This window comes from Suricata suricatta, chromosome 6 (assembly GCF_006229205.1).
Source record: "Suricata suricatta isolate VVHF042 chromosome 6, meerkat_22Aug2017_6uvM2_HiC, whole genome shotgun sequence".
NCBI lineage: Eukaryota > Metazoa > Chordata > Mammalia > Carnivora > Herpestidae > Suricata > Suricata suricatta.
In genome coordinates, this window is record NC_043705.1 from 50570655 (window position 1) to 50592616 (window position 21962).

The following is a 21962-nucleotide window of genomic DNA, read 5'->3' on the forward strand; positions in this document are numbered from 1 at the left end:
TGAGCTTACTTTCTGTGTAACAGAGTATTAGTAATATCTGCCCTTTGTCCCTCCTGGGGTTGTTATGAGGTCCCCTTCCAACGATGGGCACAGAAAGCATTTTGTAAAGAGCTGTTCAAATATCACTGATGTCCAGCTGTCGTTTCTCTCACCAGCTCTGCGTTATACAGCTCTTGGGACAGAGAAAACTCATTTTCAGGCTATTTTCAGGTCTCTAAGCTGCAGCTGCTCAGAGTCGATCACTGTATGGCTAGAAGGTTCTATAAGCCACCTGTTAAGGCTGCATACAGAAGCCCTGGACCGATCTTCCCTTAGCTCCTGACTCGTCTTGCTCAAGAGACCAAAGGTAAATATCTTTTTCCTACTGTTTTGCTGTATTTACTTCCTGTTGCCTGACTGCTTGCCTCTAGCATCAGTAATAGCCTCCAAACCCTTGAGTATATTTATTTTCCATCTTCTTCTTCCCTGCTAGCAACCGCATTAAGGTGCCCCTAAAGATCCAAGTTCTGGAAATTATAGCCCAGACAAGCTCTCAAAGTACTAGAGGGATCATTTTCTCCCCTGTGTTCTCATACGCTGAATAGTGTGACTCCAGCCCTAAGGCTACAGAAAAAGCCTCCTTGAAACCACTGGGCTCACTTTTCTTGCTCAGGTGCATACATGAAAAAGGGACAATACTGATTCCCTGAGAAGAAAATTAAATCCAAGTAAAAGAAAAAAAAGAAAACCCTTGGACTTTAAATACCATTTAAATTTAGCATTTGTAGAAAAAGGAACATTTGAATAAGTAAAAAAGGCTGGAAGGGGGGATATAAGACCTCAGAAATTTGAAATATGAGAGAAGGGACAGTAAACCTAAAGAGATGTGTGTTTATATAATGAGAAAGAAACACTGGAGATAATGCATAGCTATTTGGGGGCTTAAAAAAATACAAGAAGGAAGAATCAGGATGATAGAAACCATGGTCAGGGGTGCTAAGAATAGCAGAATGTGAAATGGAATACAGATTTGGGGCTGGGGAGGGCAGACTCCGAAGAAGTCCTGAAAGAAACAGCAGACAGCTGTTCTCGAAGAGAGGATCAGCTTAACTTTCAATAGGAAAGATTAGAATAGACATTAGAAAATATCTGGGTGTAGGAATTATGAGAAAAATGCAGAAATTACATTTCTGAAGGTGTTAGGAATTAATAAAGGTATCTGCTGTCTTTCAGTAGTGGCGTAGGGGCAAACCTGGATACCTGAGCTTTCACAGACACCTCCATCCATATGCAACCATGATCCTGCGTTAGGTTTTCTGCACTCCAGTTCCTTCTTTATCATAATATAATGTAAGGAGAGTCTCTTAGAAGACTTCACTATTTTCTGAGTTTATCTGTCCTGAATCAGCTTTTAAATCTAGTCTGCTTCGCTGACTAGCATCTCAAGTTCTCCTTAAAAATGTTTCCCATAGATTTTCAAGGGCAAGAGTCTGTATTTCTCCCCAAATCCCTGGTCCACACTGTGCCTGGCACATAGAGAGTACTTATAAAGAGGCCCGAACAACTTTCAACTCTGAGAAGTAAAGAAAACAACTGCAATAAAATAAAATAAGGGTCATGGAAACATCAGCAACAGCAAAGAGAGATGGATTGATTCCTGCCTCCTCCACAGAAAATTGGCTGAAAAGAGCCCTTGACTTTCACCCATAAAAAGTCTGCAGGGCAGAGATCCCAGTAATTCTGCCTAAGTATTTATGAGTGCCAGTCCTGAAGGGGAGAACTGACACGTCAGGGTCCTGGTTGTCTGATTCAGACAACTTTATTGCATTCTTGAACACTCCTATCTGGAATAACTAAAGTTGCAAGAAGATTGCTAAGCTCCCAGAAAGCGAGTAAGCACTGATCCAACAATAATTGACACAGACCAGTACATATCTCTGTCCTTACCTCTAGACCCCAGGCCTGGCAGGGACCCCATCTCCCCACTATCAGTTGCTCACATATTATCTTCAAGAGTTTGTCTTATCTGGGGGCACCTAGGTAACTCAGTTGGTTGACTGTCCGACTCTTGATTTCAGCTCAGGTCATGATCCCAGGATTGTGAGATTGAGCCCCCTGCCAGGCTCCATGTTGAGTATGGAACCTGCTTGAGATTCTCTCTCTCTCTCTCTCTCTCTCTCTCTCTCTCTCTCTCTGTCTCTGTCTGTCTGTTTCTGTCTCCCCCCCCAACCCCCTGCTCACACATTCTCTCTAAATAAATAAATAATAAGGCTTTGTCTTATCTTCATAATGCCTGTTCCTGTTCCTTACTCAATATTCATATTCATTACTTGACATTTGTCTTTACATTGTTTTTAAGTCAGTCACCTCTGGTTTTGGCTTCTATTGGTCCTATGTAATAAGAAATTATGGATTTATGTACTGGTCACAGTTTTTTTAATGTACCTTAAATTAAACACATAATTTTAAAAATAAAAATATATATATGAATGTGCTACCCAATATTTTCCCCAGGGGTAAGAAATTCTACACAGGGTTAAGTTTCATGCTGTAGACTAGCCCTTCTCAATTTTTTACCCACACCACGATATCCAGAGGTACTATTCACAAGGCCACCACACTCCCACACGAGTGCCTGACCTTCTGGTAACTTCTAACAGAAAATTTGGAGCACCACTCTAGTTCTGCCTCACTCAAGGAAGCATATCAGAATGCAAGTGAATAAACACAATGATAAGGATAACCATGAAATCACAAATACTTTCCTCAGCTGTTCAGAGGCTAGAAGAGAATAATGAGCATTTAGCATGGTGCTTAGCATATAGTTTGCTCCTATCTGTTTACATGACTTATTCATCAATTTTGATGATTTTTCTTCAATTGAAAAAATTAGAAGACCTCATTGCTCATGGTCACTGTGTCTGAGAACCCTGGCCACAGGAGTTGCTCCAAGGACTGTGGTCACAACCCCTGCAATGAGCACTTTCTGCTAGTCTCCAGGAAATTATTTTTCTATTAATTCATGAGCACCATGAATCCATATTTATTTTCTCCTTACATCTGAGCTGAGAAAATTGAGATCCTTATAGAATCTTTTCCTTCTATAACTTTATCTTATTTCTCCATGTAGAATTATTCTGGCTCTGACATGCTAGTGGTTTCTTTTCTCTTTTTAAAAAAATGTTTATTTATTTTGATGGCTCAAACCCCACATACCGTGACACCATGACCTGAGCCGAAATCAAGAGTCAGATGCTCAGCCGGCTGAGCCCCCCAGGTGCCTCAGACATGCTAGTGGTTTCTAAAGAAATCAACAATCACATCATTTAAAAAAGGAGGCGTTTATGTTGGGGATTTACAGGGAATAATATGGTTACCTCAGCTTATATACCACAATATAAGGAGTAAAGAAAGATAAGCCCCAAAATTTTTATTGTAAATGAAACCACTCTGAGACACAAACTGTGACCATGTCTAAAATAGTCATTGTATTCCAAAAGAATATCAATGTTTTCTTTTAATAGTTCGCTTATTTCAATACCTAATTTTCAGACCACTATTTTTTAAAGGCACTGTGAGAAAAGCAATAGGGAATATGGAAACATTCTTTTTTATCAAATCACTTAGAATTCAACAGAGAAGACAATACATGTGTAATACTAAGCAACATTAGATAAGTGTCTTAACATCTGACTTCTAACATTCCATCATGAAGACATCCTCAGAGCTTTGGGTTTCAGTGTTTGTGCACCCCCTAGGAATTTTTACTGACTGCTCTAAAGTACACATGGTGAAGTATTAGTGGGCCAATAAAATTTTGCCTTGGCACAAGGCATCTTCAGGCATAAACCCAACATATCTATCTGAGTTTTTTACATTATTAAATATGCCAAAGAAAAACAAAATTAAAGAACATAATATAACAGACACCCATAACATTTTGCCATATTTACATTAGACTTGTCTTTTCAAAAATAACTAAATAAAACATTACAGATACAGCTAAAGCCTCCCTCTGATCCTTCTCCATCCCTTTCTCTCTCCCCATAGGTGGTAACTACTAATGAGCAGCTGAAATCATTCCCATGTATTTTTCACATTTGTGCCACATATCCCTCAATCAATAAATAATCTAGGCTATTGTTTTAAGCTTCCATTTTTACATAAGGGATATCATACCTTACGTATCATTTTGCACCTTGCTTTTTTTTTCTCAACAATATTTAAGTTTTATGCAGGTAGACCCCAGTTCATTTGTTACAACTACTTCAGATTATTCCACCATATAAAAAACCATAGTTTTTCCAAGGGGCAGCTTGTTTCCACTTTTTTTCTGTACAAACATTGTTCCACTGAACGTCCGTACTCTTGTCTCCTGACACACGTATGCATACGTTTCTCTAGAGTAGCTGTACCACAGTGGGTGCTATACTATATACCCAGTATTGCCAAAGTTGCCACCAAGGTGATCTTAGCAATTTATACTCCCACGTACAGCATAAATAGTAATAATAATAACTCTTTCCTTACATTCTTGCTAACATTGTTATCAGGATAATTCATTTCTGTGAATCAGTAGTGTGAAATAAATTTTGTAGTTTTACTTTGCATTGCCCTCTTGCACAGGTGAGCATCATCTTTTATATGCTCCTTACCTGTTGGGAATTTCTTCTTCTATGAATTGCCTGATCATACCATTTGCCCATTTATCCAGCAGGTTACTGTTTTTAAAACTGATTTACAGGTGGCCTTTTTTAAACATATTCTGAATATTTATTTTATATACATTACATACTTAACAAATACCATCTCCAAGTCCGTGGCTCGTCATTTAATCTTGTTTATAGTTGTCTTTATCATAGAGTTGCCTTAAGTCTAATATAAGCATAAAAGTCAACCTTTTCCTTTAGGATTTGTGCTTTTCCTCTTGATTTTAACCCCTTCCCTAATCCCAAATTCCTTAAAAATATTCTTTTACTTGTACTGAAAGCGACTGAGTTTTTAAATCTTGCTTGTTAATGGTTACCATTGGTTGCAGTAGTCTGTCATATGAAGGGCTCGGTCTAGAAATTTGGGAGGGGAGGAGAATAATTCCATATTTCTTGACACAAGCCTCCACCAGCACCTGGAAATGTAGGTGGTGCTGCACAGCCCTCCCTGGCCCATAGGAACCCCCTCCCCACCCTACGTCCCTTTGAGTCATATTCCTAGACTCATGGTCATTAGAAAGGATGTGTGGTGGAACATAGAGCCAGGCTGATGGGAGACAGTATATACGAGGGGTACTTCACAGATTCTTACAAGAAACAGGGACCTACTACACTCCCGGAAGAGACTGTCCAAGGAATCCTGCTAAATGCACTAAAGCTGTACAGTAGACATGTGCTTTGTTGCAGTAGCATAATCAGTGGAAATTTCTAGATTCAGCTTTACCATACTCCTGGGTATGCACCTTTGTGTCGAGGGACATAATTTCTCCAAGTGAAATTTCATCTGTTAAGCAGAGGGGCTACCCTGCTTACATCAACGGTTGTTGGGGAAATGGAAGGAGACGGTGTTTAAAACTTCTTTCTGTTTTGTGGTCTCACTTCCTCAAGATGATTAGATTCTCAACAGTGAAGATAAAGTGCCAAGAAGGCAAGATGTTTCCTGAATTTGCAGGTCTGTTGGAAGCACTACCCAGGGAAGGATGGTATTATTTCAGGCTCCTCAATTCTATCACAACCCTCCTCATCTACAGCTGAGAAACAGTAGTACTGCTAAGGTGTGTTCCACTGACCACAGACACTTGGTAACAATATTCTCTGGTTCCAAGACAGACCCACATGAGCAAGATACCCTCTCAACCCGCCTCGTGGAAAAACAATCCATTCTCTGACGAGAAGGAGAGAGATACCTCATCAGGGAATCTGAGCAGGCCCACTACAGAATATTATTCTTTTAATCCCTAAATTCCTGATACTTTGGAAAGTAGAAAGTACTCTGCAGGTGTGAGTCATATATTAGGATTTCAGGACACAATGGAATGGAGCGATCACGTCCTCCGATGACAGTTTCCAGCATACTCTAGAGCAAGATAGCCTCACTAATGCCGTCATTCCTCCAAGCGATCTGTAGTGACACAGCCTTGCCGAAAGAGATTAGAGAGAGACTGCACTACACCCGAGGCTGGTCCCAAAATAAAACTTGGTGACAAAAGCATTGGAAACCGGTGCTAGTGTGAATATCTTCAGTCCGAGTTGCTGAAAGACTTGTAACCTTTCACTGGGCTCGGGAGAGACACTGTACTGGAGTATTGGGATTTGACTAAATTCAAGAACACTGGGCATTTTTTCTCTGAGTATAAGCAAGTCAAGAATTTATTATATCATTTAGGATGGGAAACAATTTTATGTAAACAAAGATACTTTGCAGGGCCTGCTTTCTTCCTCAGCTGTTTTGCAGTGAATATAATTTTCTTATTGTGCTTATGAGCCTCTAATTTTGTGCTGCTTAAGATGTGTCTTTCTGGCTTCTTTGTGTGGGAACCAGCTGGAAAGGGCATCACAGGACAATAGAAGAAGAGATGTGGTTTTAAAACCTTATTAGGATTCTCTGAGTATAGGTTCCCATCCTAAAATCCCTTTTCCCCAATTTAGAATCAATCATCCTTTCCCTCTAGGAGAAGGTGTGTTTTTTCATTCTGACCTGTCTAGAATGTAAAGCTACATGATGGCTGTCAGAATCCTCCCGCTTGTTGAGGAAAGAATGATGCCTCCTTTATGTACTCCACAGCCTCAGGGACTCTGCTGAATGTAAAGTGAGCGAAGCAACTTCCTGAGAGCACTTAATATCACATTTTTCATCCTAAATTCTAAAATTACATCTTCTCCCTACCAGGAGCTCATGCACTGGACTGCGCCAGGGGCCAGAGCCAACCCCAGTGTCTACCCTGCTGCTGCTCTTGGCCTCGGAGTGGAGGGACCCCAGGGCCATGGGCTGCCGCACCTGGCTCTAGTCTGTCTTGGTTCTTTTGTCAGTGTTGCACAGTGTTTTCTCCCTCCTCTTTTTGTAGTGAGCTCGGTTTTAAATTATAAATTTTAACTGCCTCTGGGTGAAAAAGCACTACTTTGGTTAATGAATTTTACCCCCCCCCCCCCCACACACACACCATTAGTAATCTAGAGATGAGGCTTTGGCTAGAACCCTGGAAGTGGAGTCAGAACATCTGGGTTCCAACCTTGGTTCTTCCACTTACCTGTGTGCAACAGCCCAATTCACAGCTGTGAAGCAGGAGGTACTGGAGTCTCGCCTGCTGTCCCGACTCTCCTGAAGGTGGGAAGAGATGCAGTGGTCAAACGCAGGCAGCGTGTAGAGCACCGTACGCAGAAGAGACTGAGAGAGAAGCGGGATGCCTGAGCGAGCAGCACAGGGCTTGAAGCCAGGTGCTTGGGTTTGAGTCCCATCTGGGCTACTCCCCACCTGTGTGATCTGAGACCCGTTACATCCCTGCTCCGTGTCCTTTGTTTCCTTGCCTGTGCCAAGGAGATGCCGATGATGACGGGATCCATATCATGGGGTTGTTGTGAGAACTCACTGAGGTAACACCTCGGAAGTACTTGGAACCGTGTCTAGACAAATAGTCAGTGCTCAGTAAAGGTCAGCATGATAGCAGAGGCTTCCTTCGCCTTTCTCCCAAGTAGTAAATCAATCATCGAATCTTACCAAGTCTCACAAAAACAGTTCTTTCTTCCCATTCCCACTACCCCCAGTTCAGGCCTCTATTGTCCGACTCCTGGGCCACTGAGCAATGACCATGCTGGGCTCTCCCCTCTCCCTTGTTCTGATCCCTCCCAAACCTGGCACCAGATCATCTCTCTCAAATGTCACTTTGAATCAATTATACCATACTTCAAATTCTCGGTGGCTCTCAAATACTTACAGAGTATTTTTAACACTGCAGACTGTAATTTAAGATATTGTATAAATGAAGCCCGTCTTTCTGTCTCTGTCAGCAGTCTCGGACATAACCCGTCCAGCTGAGCAAACCAGTTTTCTCTCATTCTTGAATAGAGCTCTGGACCCATGCCCCCATGTTGTCGCCCATCCCTTTTCTCTTGCATGCAACAGCCTCCCTCATTGGCCAACTAATGAGAGGCCATGTGCCTAGTGGGTAAGGGCCCTCGTCTGGATGTCTGCAGGCCTTTCCTGGCCTCCCCAGCTTTCCAGTCAGGTAACCTTGAGCAACTTTTATTCCTATTCTGTGTGTTTTGCAATAGTGCTCTTTTTACCATTAAAGGAAAGTCCATTTTACAATGATAATCTATTGATTCAGGAAGTGTTAAGTTTTTAGTTAATTGATGTTTCCTGTAATGCGTGAACTAGAACTCAAAACAGAATGAAAGTTTGTCTTATATCTGTTGTCCTGACACATTTTCTGTTCTTTGCTAAAGAACATCAGACTCATCAGGAACTTCATCAGGAAATGCCATCCTTCTACTTACTTTCAAGGCTAATTCCTTTATGCTCTTAGTCCGCACAAAGCTAATCTAATTACTCTTTCTCAGGTCACCTGAGAACAATGACCCAGCTTTCAGATTAGCCAAAGCAGAACATAGGTGACGCCACTGTGGGAGGGCAAGGGCTTTGCAGCGGTGAGGTTAGGAGTGTCAGCCTCAGGAACCCAGCAAAAAAAAGGCAGAATAAAATCAAAGAGAAGTAACCTAGGCCAGAGAATTGTCAACAAATCAGTAAAGAAGAACATGGAAAATTTGCTTTACTCCCCCCTCAAATGGAAATAAAAGACAGGTAAGACACCACAGCAAAGTGGGCCTCAGCCTGGTACCCCCTGCTCTGGTCTCTCTGATACATTCTTTACGAGCACTAAAAGAGGTTTTTGGCAAAGGTAGCCTCAATTTAAATGCACAGAAACAAGTTTATCTCAACGTCTGCCTCTCTTCCTGTCTCTGAACCTGAAGTCCCGTGACAAGAGAACCTGGGTCACCCTCAGGAGACACTCTCGGTCGCCTTTCTGCTGCTCCCCTCACCTCTTACTCACCCGTACTCTCTATTCTCTTCCTCCATGCTGGTCCCTCTTGTTTATGGTTAACATACAGTGTTTTATTAGTGTCAGGCATATACAGTATAGTAATTTGACAATTCTATACATTATGAAATATTCACCACAATAAGTGTAGTCACTAACTTTGTCCATACAACGTTATTACAATATTACTGACTGTATTCCCTCTGTGGGTACTATTCATCTCCGTAGATGGAATGGGAACTTTGTACCTTTGAATCCCCTTCATCTGTTTTACCCATCCCCCGCCTACCTCCTTTCTGGCAACCACCAGTTCTCTGCATTAAAGAGCCTGTTTCTGGTTTTTTTGTTGGTTGATTGGTTGGTTGATTAGTTTTTTAGATTCCACATATTAGTGAAATCATAGATTTGTCTTTCTCTGATTTATTTCACTTATCATAATACACTCGAGTCCATCCATGTTGTTGTGAATGGAAAGATCTCTTTCTTTTTATGGATACCACCTCTTCTTTAGCCATTCATCTATCAAAGGACATTTGGGTGGCTTCCATATCTTGGCTCTTATAAGCAATGTTGCAATAAAAATAAGGATGTGTATATAGTTTTGAATTAGTGTTCTTGTTTTACTCAGGTAGATGCTTAGAAGTGGAATTGTTGGATCATATGGTACTTTTTTTTCAGTTTTCTGAGGACCCTCTGTACTGTTTTCCACAGTGACTGCACCAATTTACATTCCCATCAGCAGTGCACAGGGCTGACTTGTCTCCACATCCTCACCAACACTTGTTATTTCTTGTCTTTTTGATACTAGCCATTCTGACTGCTGTGAGGGATTACCTGATTTTGGTTTTGATTTGCATTTCCCTGACAGTCAGTGATAACATGTCTGTTGGCCATCTGTATGTCTTCTTTGGGAAAATGTCTTTCTAGGTTCTCTGCCTATTTATTAATGGGATTATTTGTGTTTTGGGGTGTTGAGTTGTATGAATTCTTTATGTATTTTGGATATAAACACCTTATCAGATATATCACTTGCAAATATCCTCTCATATAGCAAGTTGCCATTTCATTTTATTGACTATTTCTTTTCACTGTGCAAAACCTTTTTAGTTTAATGTAGTCCTAATTGTTTAGCATTGCTTTTGTTTCTCTTGCCTACGGTAACCTATCCAGAAAAATATTGCTAAGGTTGATTTCTAAGAGATTACTGTCTATTTTCATTTAGGAGTTTTATGCTGTCATATCTTACATTTAGATCTTTAATCTATTTTGATTTTATTTTTGTGTATGGTATAAAATAGTGGTCCAGTGTCATTCTTTTGCATGTAGCTGGCCAATGTTCATGGATTGGAAGAATTAATATGTTTAAAATGTCCACACTCCCAAAGCAATCTACAGATTCTATGCAATCCCTATCAAAATACCAACAGTATCTTTCACAGAACTAGAACCAAGAAAAATCCAAAAATCTCTTTGGAACCACAAAACCTTGAACAGCCAGATCTTGAGAAAGAAGAACAAACTGGAGGTATCACAATCCCAGATTCCAAAATATACTACAACACTGTAGTGATCAAAACAGTATGTTACTGGCACACAAAAAAGTACCCCAATCAATGAAGTGGACTCGAAAGCCCAGAAATAAACCAAAAGACCAGTTAATCTATGAGAAAGGAGGCAAAGATATCCAATGGGAGAAACACAGTCTCTTTAACACATGGTATCCTCTTCCTTTTTCTCCCCTCCCTCTTAACCCTTGCTCTTATAACTCCCATTCCAGTGTCTACAAAACACTTCCCAACACTTTAGAATAGTTTGCTTTATCTTAGCTCAACCAATGACTTTCAATCCTGGCTACACATTAAAAGAACTTAAAAGGAAAAAATGCTTGAACTTCACCCCTGCAGAGGCTGATTCAGCCAGTCTGGGATCTAACCTGGAATGATTGGCTTGTTTGTCGCAATCTCCCTAGATGACTTCAGTGTGCATCTGAGTTTGAGGACAAATGGCCTTTAACTGAAACCTGGATTCTCCCCTGACAAACAAGTTTGTTTTGTTTTGTTTTTGCCTCTTGCTGAAGATTACACGTTCTCCCACAGGCAAGAAAGGGCAGACCAGATAAGAAAGGGTAATCAACAGCAGCCTTTTCCAGACCATAGGTCTTCCATTCTCATGTAAAAAAACAAAACAAAACAAAAAACATATCCTTACCTGATGTCTCCTCTACTTCCACCACCATCCCTTTATCCCTACCCTTATTTGCCTAAATGACTTCTATATCCATCAAGATTCAACTAAAACATCACCTCCTCCAGCCTGCCCTGGGAGGCTATCTTCCTACTAAACGCCTGGTGTATGTTCTGTCATAGCCTTTATGTCCTTGTTCATAGTAACTTCCTCCTTTCATGTCTGTCTACCTCAATAAGCTCTGAATTCCTTAAGAGTAGGAACTATATGATCTTCATCTCTGTGTCCCCCCACAGTGGACCTTATACAGTGTTCTGGTTGGCATCCAGAGATCCTTGTGAGAGAGCAGGCAGGAGACAAGAGTTTGAAAAGGGAATCTGAGGGGTGCCTGGGGGTTCAGTCGGTCGGTAGAGCATCCGGCTTTGGTTCAGGTCATGATCTCACTTCGAGCCCTGCATTGCGCTCTGTGCTGACAGCTAGCTCAGAGCCTGGAGCCTACTTTGGATTCTGTATCTCCCTCTCTGACCCTCCCCTGCTCACTCTGTCTCTCTTTCTCTCTCTCAAAAATAAATAAAACATTAGAAAAAAAACATTTTTAAAGAAAAGGGAATTTGAGAATGACAGGGGAAAAAAAATCTCTCTCTCTACTGTCAGCCTCTGGCTTCCAAGGATAAAATTGATTTTATTAAGCATACTTTGGGAACTACAATGTAGAAGCAAAGCACACAAAGTAAAAATACAAGACAACTTTCCATTTTTAGGAAAAAAAAGTAAATTACATCAATGCTAGCCCATATATAGAAAGTATTTTTATAATATATTTTTGGTCATCTACTAAGAACAGTATTATTCATCCCCAATTTCTGTGTGGTTGGTTACCCAAGTTTTCCTTGACAATTCAGTTCTGTTTATGGTGGCTATATGGTGGGCATAATAATGCTTTAATAATGTCTCTCAATGTTGTGCATATCCCAAACCCTGATATTTGCATATGTTATCTTACCTAGCAACATGGAATGTGCAGATTAAATTAAGGATCTTGAAATGTGGAGAATATTCCTGGATTACCCGGGTGGACCCAATGTCATCACAAGGGTCCTTATAAATAAAAGAGGGAGGCAAGAGTCATAGTCATCAGTATCAGTGAAACAGTATGAGAATAACTTGACCATCCGTTACTGGCTTTGAAGTTAGATGAAAAACCAAGAAACATGGGCAGAAACTGGAAAAGGCAAGAAAACACATTTTGCCTTAGAGCTTTTAGAAGGAACACAGCCATGCTGATATCTCGATTGTAGCTCAGTGAGACCCATTCAGACTGATCCTACCGCTAGAACTGTGAGATAATTTGTGTTGTTATTTTAAGCTGCTCAGTTTTTGGTGATCTGTTATAGCAGCGATAGAAAACTAATACAGTGGCTATAAAAATGTTCCCAGAGTACATTCACACCTGTCAGTGCATGTTTTCTGTTTTGAATTAATGTCACCTCTGCCACAGCTGTGTGGAATAATCACTGAAAGTCTTTTTTTTTATTGTCTTTATTATTTTATTTTGAGAGACAGAGAGAGAGTGGGGGAGGGGCAGAGAGAGAGGGAGACACAGAATCCGAAGCAGGCTTCAGGCTCTGAGCTGTTAGCACAGAGCCCGACGCAGTGCTCGAACGCACAGACTGTGAGATCATGACCTGAGCCAAAGTCAGACACTTAACCGACTGAGCCACTCAGGCACCCCAATCACTGAAAGTCTTGATGATGACCTTGACCTTGAGTCATTACTAGTCATTACCTCAATCATAAATGAAAGAATAAGCAATTGTAACCCCAGAAGTCCACATACTCATTCATGGAAGACATACAACCCTTGCCCCAAATACACAATGGGATCTAGCACAAAACAGGAGCCCAGAAAAAATCGTGAAATAGTTCCTAACTTTGGATTCCAGCTGCACTGAGCAGCTCTGAGACCACAGACCACAGACCTCTGGTACATTGGTTATTACCTCTTTCACTCTCCCAGGTCTCCTGCTAAAAGGACATCACGCTTTGTTCTAAGGCGAAGACCTCACTGAGAGTGAAAGCAGAGGAGAAGGGGACAGACTGAGGGCTTCCCAGTGCTCATTCCCAGGGTAGATAAATGCAAAATCACCAGATTAGCTCCACTGTTCAAACTGATAATCCAACAGGCATCTCCTGAAGGTCATTATGCTAAAGGGTGTCTGTCCCTTGTTCCAGACTGTCTGGAGGAGGAGGAAGGGAGAAGGAAAAGAAAAACCAGCCTATCAGTGGTGAGCTCATACATATTTTAGAATGATTCATAAAATTTAAAAGGGAATTTGGGTTAACCCTAAAGTAGCCAGGATTTTTATATAATAAGTAGTCCTCATTTTCTGAACTTTCTTTCATTTGTTTGTTTTTTTAATAGTTTATTGTCAAATTGGTTTCCATACAACACCCAGTGCTCTTCCCCACAAGTGCCCTCCTCCATCACCACCTCTTCCCCCCCGCTTCAACCCTCAGTTCGTTTTCAGTATTCAATAGTCTCTCACGTTTTGCGTCCCTCTCTCTCCCCAACTCTCTTTCCCTCTTCCCCTCCCCCTGGTCCTCCATTAGGTTTCTCCTGTTCTCCTGTTAGACCTATGAGTGCAAACATATGGTAACTTTCCTTCTCTGCCTGACTTATTTCACTTAGCATGATACCCTCAAGGTCCATCCACTTTGCTACAAATGGCCAGATTTCATTCTTTCTCATTGCCATGTAATACTCCATTGTATATATATACCACATCTTCAGGTGATGGACATTTAGGCTCTTTCGATGTTTTGGCTATTGTTGAAAGTGCTGCTATGAACATTGGGGTACATGTGCCCCTATGCATCAGCACTTCAGTATTTTAGCCTACAGCTTATTGTACGCTGTATTACATTGAAACTGTTTCCTATATTGTATTGAAAGACTATTTCTTTTAGCTTCTGTAAAAAACCTTCCTTCTTTTCATGCAGGCACACAACTAGGGATTAAAATGTCAGCTTTATAAATATATGGAGATAGAAAGTAGACTTGGGTTTGCTTAGGGCTAAGTGGGGATGGAATGAGAAATTGCAGCCAATGGGTCTGGAGTTTCTTTGGGACAGCATTAAAATGTTTCAACCTTAGACTATAGTTATAATTGCACAAGTCTGTAAATATACTAAAACCTACTGAATTATTCTTTTAAATGGGTGATGCATGGAATGTGAATTTCATCTCAATAAAAGCTTTTATTAAAAAATTTAAAAGACTTTCCTAAAAAAATAAGTAAATAAAAAATAAATAAAATAAAATGTCAGCTTTATTACTGATGAACTTTTCTGGAGAGTAGTCCTAACGTGTGGGGCAACAGCAGCCTTTCTTTCACAGCACCTCCGCATTCAGCAAAATGACCTCAGCCACAGCCAGCTAGTACGAGTTATCCAGCCCCAGGAGCAGCCTGCCTGCAGTCACGTCCCAGCAGGAGTCCAGAAGGGGCTGAGATAGGCTTGCCTCCCATGTCTCCCTCCTTCACTGATTCTAAGGCGAGTTATCCAGGGAGGACGAGGTGAGGAGCAGAGACGCCAGGAGCGCCACACTAGTGAGAGCTCTTCGGCATGGGTTCGTGAAGAAGAGGGAGTGAACATGCTCCACCTGATAGTTTCTTCTAAATGATAGCACGTAGGTTATGCTGTAATTAAGCTAACTAAGTAATTATATATAGGAAAATCCTGAAAGCAAAGTGAGCAAGAGCTGATGAAAGATCCATCCTCACGAAACATGCGCAGAAGCAACATCCTCCCACTTAGCCCACATGGCTTAAGAGGTATGTTGCTAGTAATAAAGTATGGACTTGGGCACATCGTCTTTAGAAAGTAGAACCTGTTCAAAATTTTCCCTATAAATGCATGAGTGGTTCAGTCAGTTAAGTATCCAACTTCAGCTCAGGTCATAATCTGGCAGTCCCTGTGTTCATGTCCTGTGTGTTCCAGCAGCCTGGCGCCTGCTTTGGGTTCTGTGTCTCCCCCTTTCTCTGCCTCTCCCCCCCTTGCCTTCTGTTTCTCTCTACCTCTCTCAAAAATAAACATTAAAAAAATTTTAATTTTCCTATAATAACATCATTCCTACTCACTCTATTTCAGATCTACTTTTTTGAATGACAGAAAAAGGCGAGGAATTACAGACAGCATTCCAGAAATTACACACAGCCCAGTCTATCTTATCTATTGAAATACCTGAGTTGCAATTTTTTATAGTTGCTTGTTTATTTTTTATTTTATCCAGGGATGAATTTGATTAAGAAGGTGAGATTTTTTTTTAAGCGCAAATATCAACAGAACACATGAGCAAGAGTGACCCTGCACTTTTGGTTAATAACGACAGAAGAACCACAGTATCAGGGAAAAACCACACCATGTAATAAAATATGTGGAATTTTCAACAATGCCAATAATATCATTATAAAAATATAATGCATATGTTCACATAAAATGGTTTAAACAGTAAAGTATGGAAGTTTTTGTTTAATTCTCCTTTTGTACATAGTTGCTCATAAGGAGTTTGGAGTCAGATTTGTTTTAGTCAGGATTCAGTTTAAAATTTTTTTAAAGCAGATTAGCTGTATATACTTATTTTATTATAAAATGAGGACTTCAAGTGCTATTTTTAATGGCTTATTGTTCATTTGCTTATAAGATGACTTTATGAAAACTTGTACAGAGATTCTCCCATAAAAGGCACATGGTTCTTTTTCCTTTACTTCCCTGATACCAACTCCCTCATTTGGTGAGATTTGTCCAATTCTGAAAATATTGTATGTTATGCTTGTGAAGTGCCAAGAAAAAAAGTAGACAAAATGAGCACTCTTTTCTTCCCTGAAGCCAACCTCAATCCTTCTCCAGCACTCTATCCTCTTAGGAAAGCTTTAGGTTGGCCAAGAACAAGATTTTCCCTTAACAACAAATCAGTGCTGTTGCTAGGTGATTGTGACATAGGAAGAGAAACCTCCAATCAGAAAGAAGCCCCAGAAGTCTGATTGTGGCATATCAGTATAAATATGCGAGCGCTCCCCAGCTCTGAGACCCTTCTCCTCTCCACTCGTAACTGATAAGGAGACCAACATCTACAATGGCCAGATCCACCAACAAAATGAACAAGTGCTCCAGAGGACATCCAAGCCCAATCTCCAGAAAGAAATCACATTCCAGCACCAACTTTGGCCATAGAAACTATTCACGCTACGTAAGCAGGGTCCTAAAGGAAGTGGTTCCCCAGAAGGGCATATCGTCTCACACCTTGGACGTCATGAACACCCTGATCAACGACTCCTTTGACCGCATTTCTATGGAAGCCTGCAGCGTAATGAATCTCCGGAATCGCTGTACCCTCACCCCTGAAGATATCCAGAAGGCAGTGTACTTGATGTTTCCTGAGACTCTCGCGAAGTATGCAGTGACTTTTGGAAGCGAAGCTGTCCACAGATATGTCCACTCCTAAACTCCACGTGCCAGCCTAATTGACTCCTGGGGAAAGTAAATCAAACTTACTACCCGAATGATAGAATTCTCTCATCTTTTTTTATCACATAGCAGTATTTCCTGGTTATTTCCCCATCCCTCTTATCTCTAGAGAAGAATTACTCTCTTGCTATTTTACCTTTTGACAAGTTGATTATTTGGGTTTTCCGGCCCCCTGCCCCCTGCCCAAGTCCCACTCAGAACTCTTATATTTTCTGTGACTGCGTAAATCTCATTATGTAAGTTTAATGTTTATAGTATTCTTAAGGTATTTTTAACTATGTATGGGATCACTTAAAATAGTTCTTCTGACCCCCCAGGTCACACTGACTTTGAATTTATACATTATACTCAGAAGTATACCAGCACTGATAAATTTTCATCAAAAAAGTATTTTCTAGAGCCAGCTGCAACCAATTCAGTTCCTTAATGAAGTCTCTATACAGCACGTTAACGATTTCCCTTGTTTTAATTCTTATTTCCTGAGTTTCAATGATTGGTTCATATCCGTGTAAATTTTATCTTATGTATAATTGATCTTCATATTCAGATTTGGTTCTCTAGGATTTACTGTTCTACATTTGTACCTTAATAAGAATAACACCCAGGAAACTATACTTAATTTATAAATTTTAAGAACTTTACAAATGTCACTGGAGATGCTTCCCAGTTTGATCTCCCTGTCCACTCTCCTAAGTTTTGTTTCTTTTCTGTCCCCCTTGTTTTTCTGTGTGTTTTTTGTAACTGTCTCTACAAAATAAGCTTAATTTTGCTTATTTCATAACATAGACGTATATTATCTGTGTTCTTCTCTGCCTGCCTCTTTCTTTTAAACTTGTTTCTAAGATTTATGCCTGTTGATATATGTATAGCTCTATCATTCTTCTCACTGCTAGGCTGTATAATATTTTGTAATATGAACATACCATAGTTTATCCATCCCTTCTTGACGGACATGTCGGTTTTTTCAGTTTTTCTTATTATGAACAATGCTGCTATAATGATGAGGTGTAACAACAGCTAAGACAATGGGGCACCTGGGTGGCTTAGTTGGTTAAGTGTCTGACTTCAGCTCAGGTCATGATCTCACAGTTTGTGCGTTCGAGCCCCATGTCAGGCTCTGTGCCATCAGCTTGGAGCCTGGAGCCTGCTTCAGATTCTGTCTTTCTCTCTCTCTCCACCCCTTACCTGCTCATTCTTGGTCTCTCTCTTTCTCAAAAGTAAATAAACCTTTAAAAAAAAAACAGCTAAAATGAATATAGCACATTTGCTATATGCCCAGCATTTTATGTAAGTCAACTTATTGAATCCCTGCAACCTTGTGATGGTTAATAATTAATCTGGTCCTACAGATGAGGAAAATGGGGCACAGACACAGAGAAACCAGCAACTTATCTGCGGCCACACCGCTGTGTAAGTGGCAGGGCTGGCCGGGTTAATGAGCCCTCTGTGGGCACTTATTATCTGCTGTGAATATTATTATACACCTATCTTCTGGTAAAAACATACAAGAATTTCTCTAGGTAAAATACCCAGCCATGGAATTGCTGGGTCATTGATTTGCTCATATTCAACACTACTAGATATTATCAGACCATCTTCCAAAGTGTTTGTACCAGTTTACAGTTGTAGTAAATAGAGTAGCTCAGATTCTTCTGGTTAAAAGGAACGTATCACTTAAATTTCATCAAGAAAGTGGGGTTTCTTGTAGGATGGGAATGGAGACTGTTCTAGGTATCTCACTCTTTTTAATTTTTTTCTTATGTTTTTATTTATTCTTGAGACACAGAGAGACAGAGCATGAGTAGGGGAGGGGCAGAGAGAGAGGGAGACACAGAATCTGAAGCAGGCTCCAGGCTCTGAGCTGTCTGCACAGAGCCTGATGTGGGGCTCGAACCCACGAACCGTGAGATCATGACCCGAGCCGAAGTCAGATGCTTAACCAACTGAGCCACCCAGGCGCCCCTCTAGATGTCTCACTATTAACACCCACTCTCTTCTCCTAGGTTGCTCACTTCTAAATGCTCCCTTCTCAGAGTTCCTACCAGGTTCACTGGACTCCACTTACATGAAATACCACAGTAAGATTTTACCACAATAAAAAAATGGTTTAAAAAAATTTTAGGGGGTATTTTATACACATGCATTTATAAAATCAGACTTGAAGCTACCCTATTTGAGCTGGGCCCAGATAGAGGTTGCTGACCTCACTAAAGATTGACTGACCATTATTACATAGCTGCCCACATCTGCCACTCTGCTGTGGGTTGGCCCCAGAAGGACCTCAACGGTCTAGCAGGGGTCAGTAAATTACAGCCACTGGGCCAAGTCTGCACGCAGCTCTTTTTTGTATGACCTCACAAGCTAAGAAGGTTTTTTTAATTTTTATAGGGATATTTTAAAAGAAAAAGAACACAAGGATATTCAACAAGCTTAATGTGCTCCATAAAGCCTAAAATATTTACTGTCTGGCTCTTGGAAGAAAAAGTCTCCACCGTGGTCTGTACAGCGCTGCTTCTCTTGCAGTTTGTGTTAAGGAAGGTTTTCTACGGCTTTGCTTGGGATGCACATGTCGGTATAAAAAGCTCACAACTATGAAAAGGTCATAGTTTGCTTCTCAAGTCATGGCAGTAAGAACAGTACATACAAATGGTACTCAACAATCAAGGAAATGGAGTAGCCATTCACAAAAGTCTTCTACATTGAGGTGTTTTAAAGATGGGCTAAGGGAACAAAAATGTTCTTTATATGTTATTCTCTTTACCTTTGTGTACGTTTTTGAAATATTTTAAAGGAATTTTAAAAGATGATCAAGATTCTTTTTTTATTTTTTATTTTTATTTATTTTTGAGAGACAGAGACAGTGCAAGCAGGGAAGGGTCGGGGGGGGGGGGGCGGGGAGATACAGAATCTGAAGCAGGCTTCAGGCTCTGAGCTAGCAGTCAGCACAGAGCCTGACACAGGGCTCGAACCCACGAACTACAAGATTATGACCTGAGCCAAAGCCAGACACAACCAACTGAGCCACCCAGGTGCCCCAAGATGATCAAGATTCTTGGGAAAAGAAACCTCTCTGACACTGGTTTTAAGTCACATTATATAAATGCATGTATGTAAAAACAGCCACACTTTAAAAAAACTTTAACCATCTTTTATTGTGGCAAAAAATATATAACATAAAATTGCCATTTTAATCGCTTTTAAGTGTACAGTCACACTAAATCCATTCACATTGTTATGTAGCCAACACCACCATCCATCTCTAGTACATTTTCATCTTCTGAAACTGAAACTTCATAAACATTAAATAATAACTCCACACCACGACCCCCAACCCCTTCCAAGTACCATTCTGCTTTCTGTCTCCATAAATTTGACTACTCTAAGCACTTCGTTTAAGTTGAGTTCAACAATATTGGTCCTTTTCTGCCTGACTTATTTCACTTAGCCTACAGACTTTAAGATTCATCCAAATTGTAACACATGTCAGGATTTCCTTTCTTTTTAAGGCTGAATAATATTGAGTATATGAATTTATCACATTTGGTTTATTCATTCATCCATTGGTGGTCACTTGGGTTGCTTCTACCTTTTAGCTATTGAAAATAATGCCACTATACTAAAATGAACAAATCAAGAGACTATAGATGCTGGTGAGGGTGTGGAAAAAAGGGCACCCTCCTACACTGGTGGTGGGAATGTAAACTGCTACAGCCGCTCTGGAAGACAGTGTGGAGGTTCCTCAAAAAATTAACGATAGAACTCCTCTATGACTCAACAATAGCACTGCTAGGAATTTACCCAAGGGATACAGGAGTGCTGATGCATCAGGGCACATGTACCCCAATGTTCATAGCAGCACTTTCAACAATAGCCAAATCATGGAAAGAGCCTAAATGTCCATCAACTGATGAATGGATCAAGAAGATGAGGTCTATATGGGGCACCTGGGTGGCTTAGTCAGTTAAGCGTCCATCTTCAGGTCATGAACTCGCAATCTGTGGGTTTGAGCCCTGCATCAGGCTCTGGGCTAACAGCTCAGAGACTGGCTCCTGCTTTGAATTCTGTGTCTCCCTCTCTCTCTGCCCCTCCCCTGCTCATTCTCTGTCTCTCTCTGTCTCTCAAAAAATTTTTTAAAAAACATTAAAAAATTTTTTAAATGTGGTCTATCTATACAGTGGAATACTACATGGCAATGAGAGAGTGAAATCTGGCCATTTGTAGCAATGTGGGTGGACTCGAGGGTGTTATGCTAAGTAAAATAAGTCAGGCAGAGAAGGATAGATACCATATGTTTGCACTCACATGTGGAACAGGAGAAACTTAACAGAGGACCATGGGGGAGGGGAAGGAGAAAAAACAGTTAAGGAGAGGGAGGGGGGCAAACCATAAGAGACTCTTAAATACTGAGAACAAACTGAGGATTGATGGGGGTGGAGGAGAGGGGAAAATGGGTGATGGGCAGGGAGGAGGGCACTTGTTGGGATAAGCACTGGGTGTTATATGGAAACCAACTTGACGATATATAGAAAAAAAAAAAGAAAAAATAATGCCACTATGAACACAGGTGTACAGATATCTCTCCCAGTACATGCTTTCAATTCTTTCAGGCATATATACCCAGATGTGGAACTGCTAGATCATATGGTAATTCTGTTTCTAATTTTTTGAGAAACTACCAAATTATTTTCCACAGTGCCTGTTCCATTTTACTCTAACCAGCAATGCACAAGAGTTCCATCTCCACATCCTCACCAACCTTTGTTATTTTCTGTTTTATGTTGCATATATATATATATATATATATATATATATACACACACACATATATATAATAGCCATCTGAATGGTTATAAAGTGGTTTTGATTTATAATTCCATAATTATTAATGATGTTGAGTATCTTTTCATGTGTTCACTGGCCATTTGTACTTTTTTCTTAGATAAATGTCTTTTGTCCATTTTTAACTGTTTTTTTTTTATTGTTGAGTTGAAGGAGCTATTTACATATTTTGGATATTAATCCCTTCCCCCAGATATACAATTTGTAAATAATTTTCTCCCATTCCATGGGTTGTCTCTTCAGTGTGTTGGTAGTGTCCTCTGATACACATTTGATAAAATCCAATTTGTCTACCTGTTTATTTTGTGTCATGTGCCACCTAATATTTTTATTGTTCCTTTATGAGAAAGTTACTTGCAACATTTTATATATATATATATATATATATATATATATATATATATATATA

At 40.3% G+C, this 21962-nt stretch overlaps 1 protein-coding gene and 1 long non-coding RNA gene across 2 annotated transcripts in view; both read left to right on the forward strand.

Moving 5' to 3' along the window:
- Window positions 1-303: 303 nt before the first annotated feature.
- Window positions 304-21962, forward strand: part of LOC115293800 — a 49523-nt gene continuing 27864 nt past the window's right edge. The window contains exon 1 of the long non-coding RNA XR_003909610.1: window positions 304-346. This is a non-coding gene — a long non-coding RNA (uncharacterized LOC115293800). The remainder of the gene's footprint in view (window positions 347-21962) is intronic.
- On the forward strand, window positions 16238-16749 carry LOC115293799 (histone H2B subacrosomal variant-like). Its single transcript, XM_029941496.1, has one exon. It carries the CDS (start codon window positions 16323-16325, stop codon window positions 16689-16691), a length of 369 nt encoding a protein of 122 aa, XP_029797356.1. The 5' UTR covers window positions 16238-16322; the 3' UTR covers window positions 16692-16749.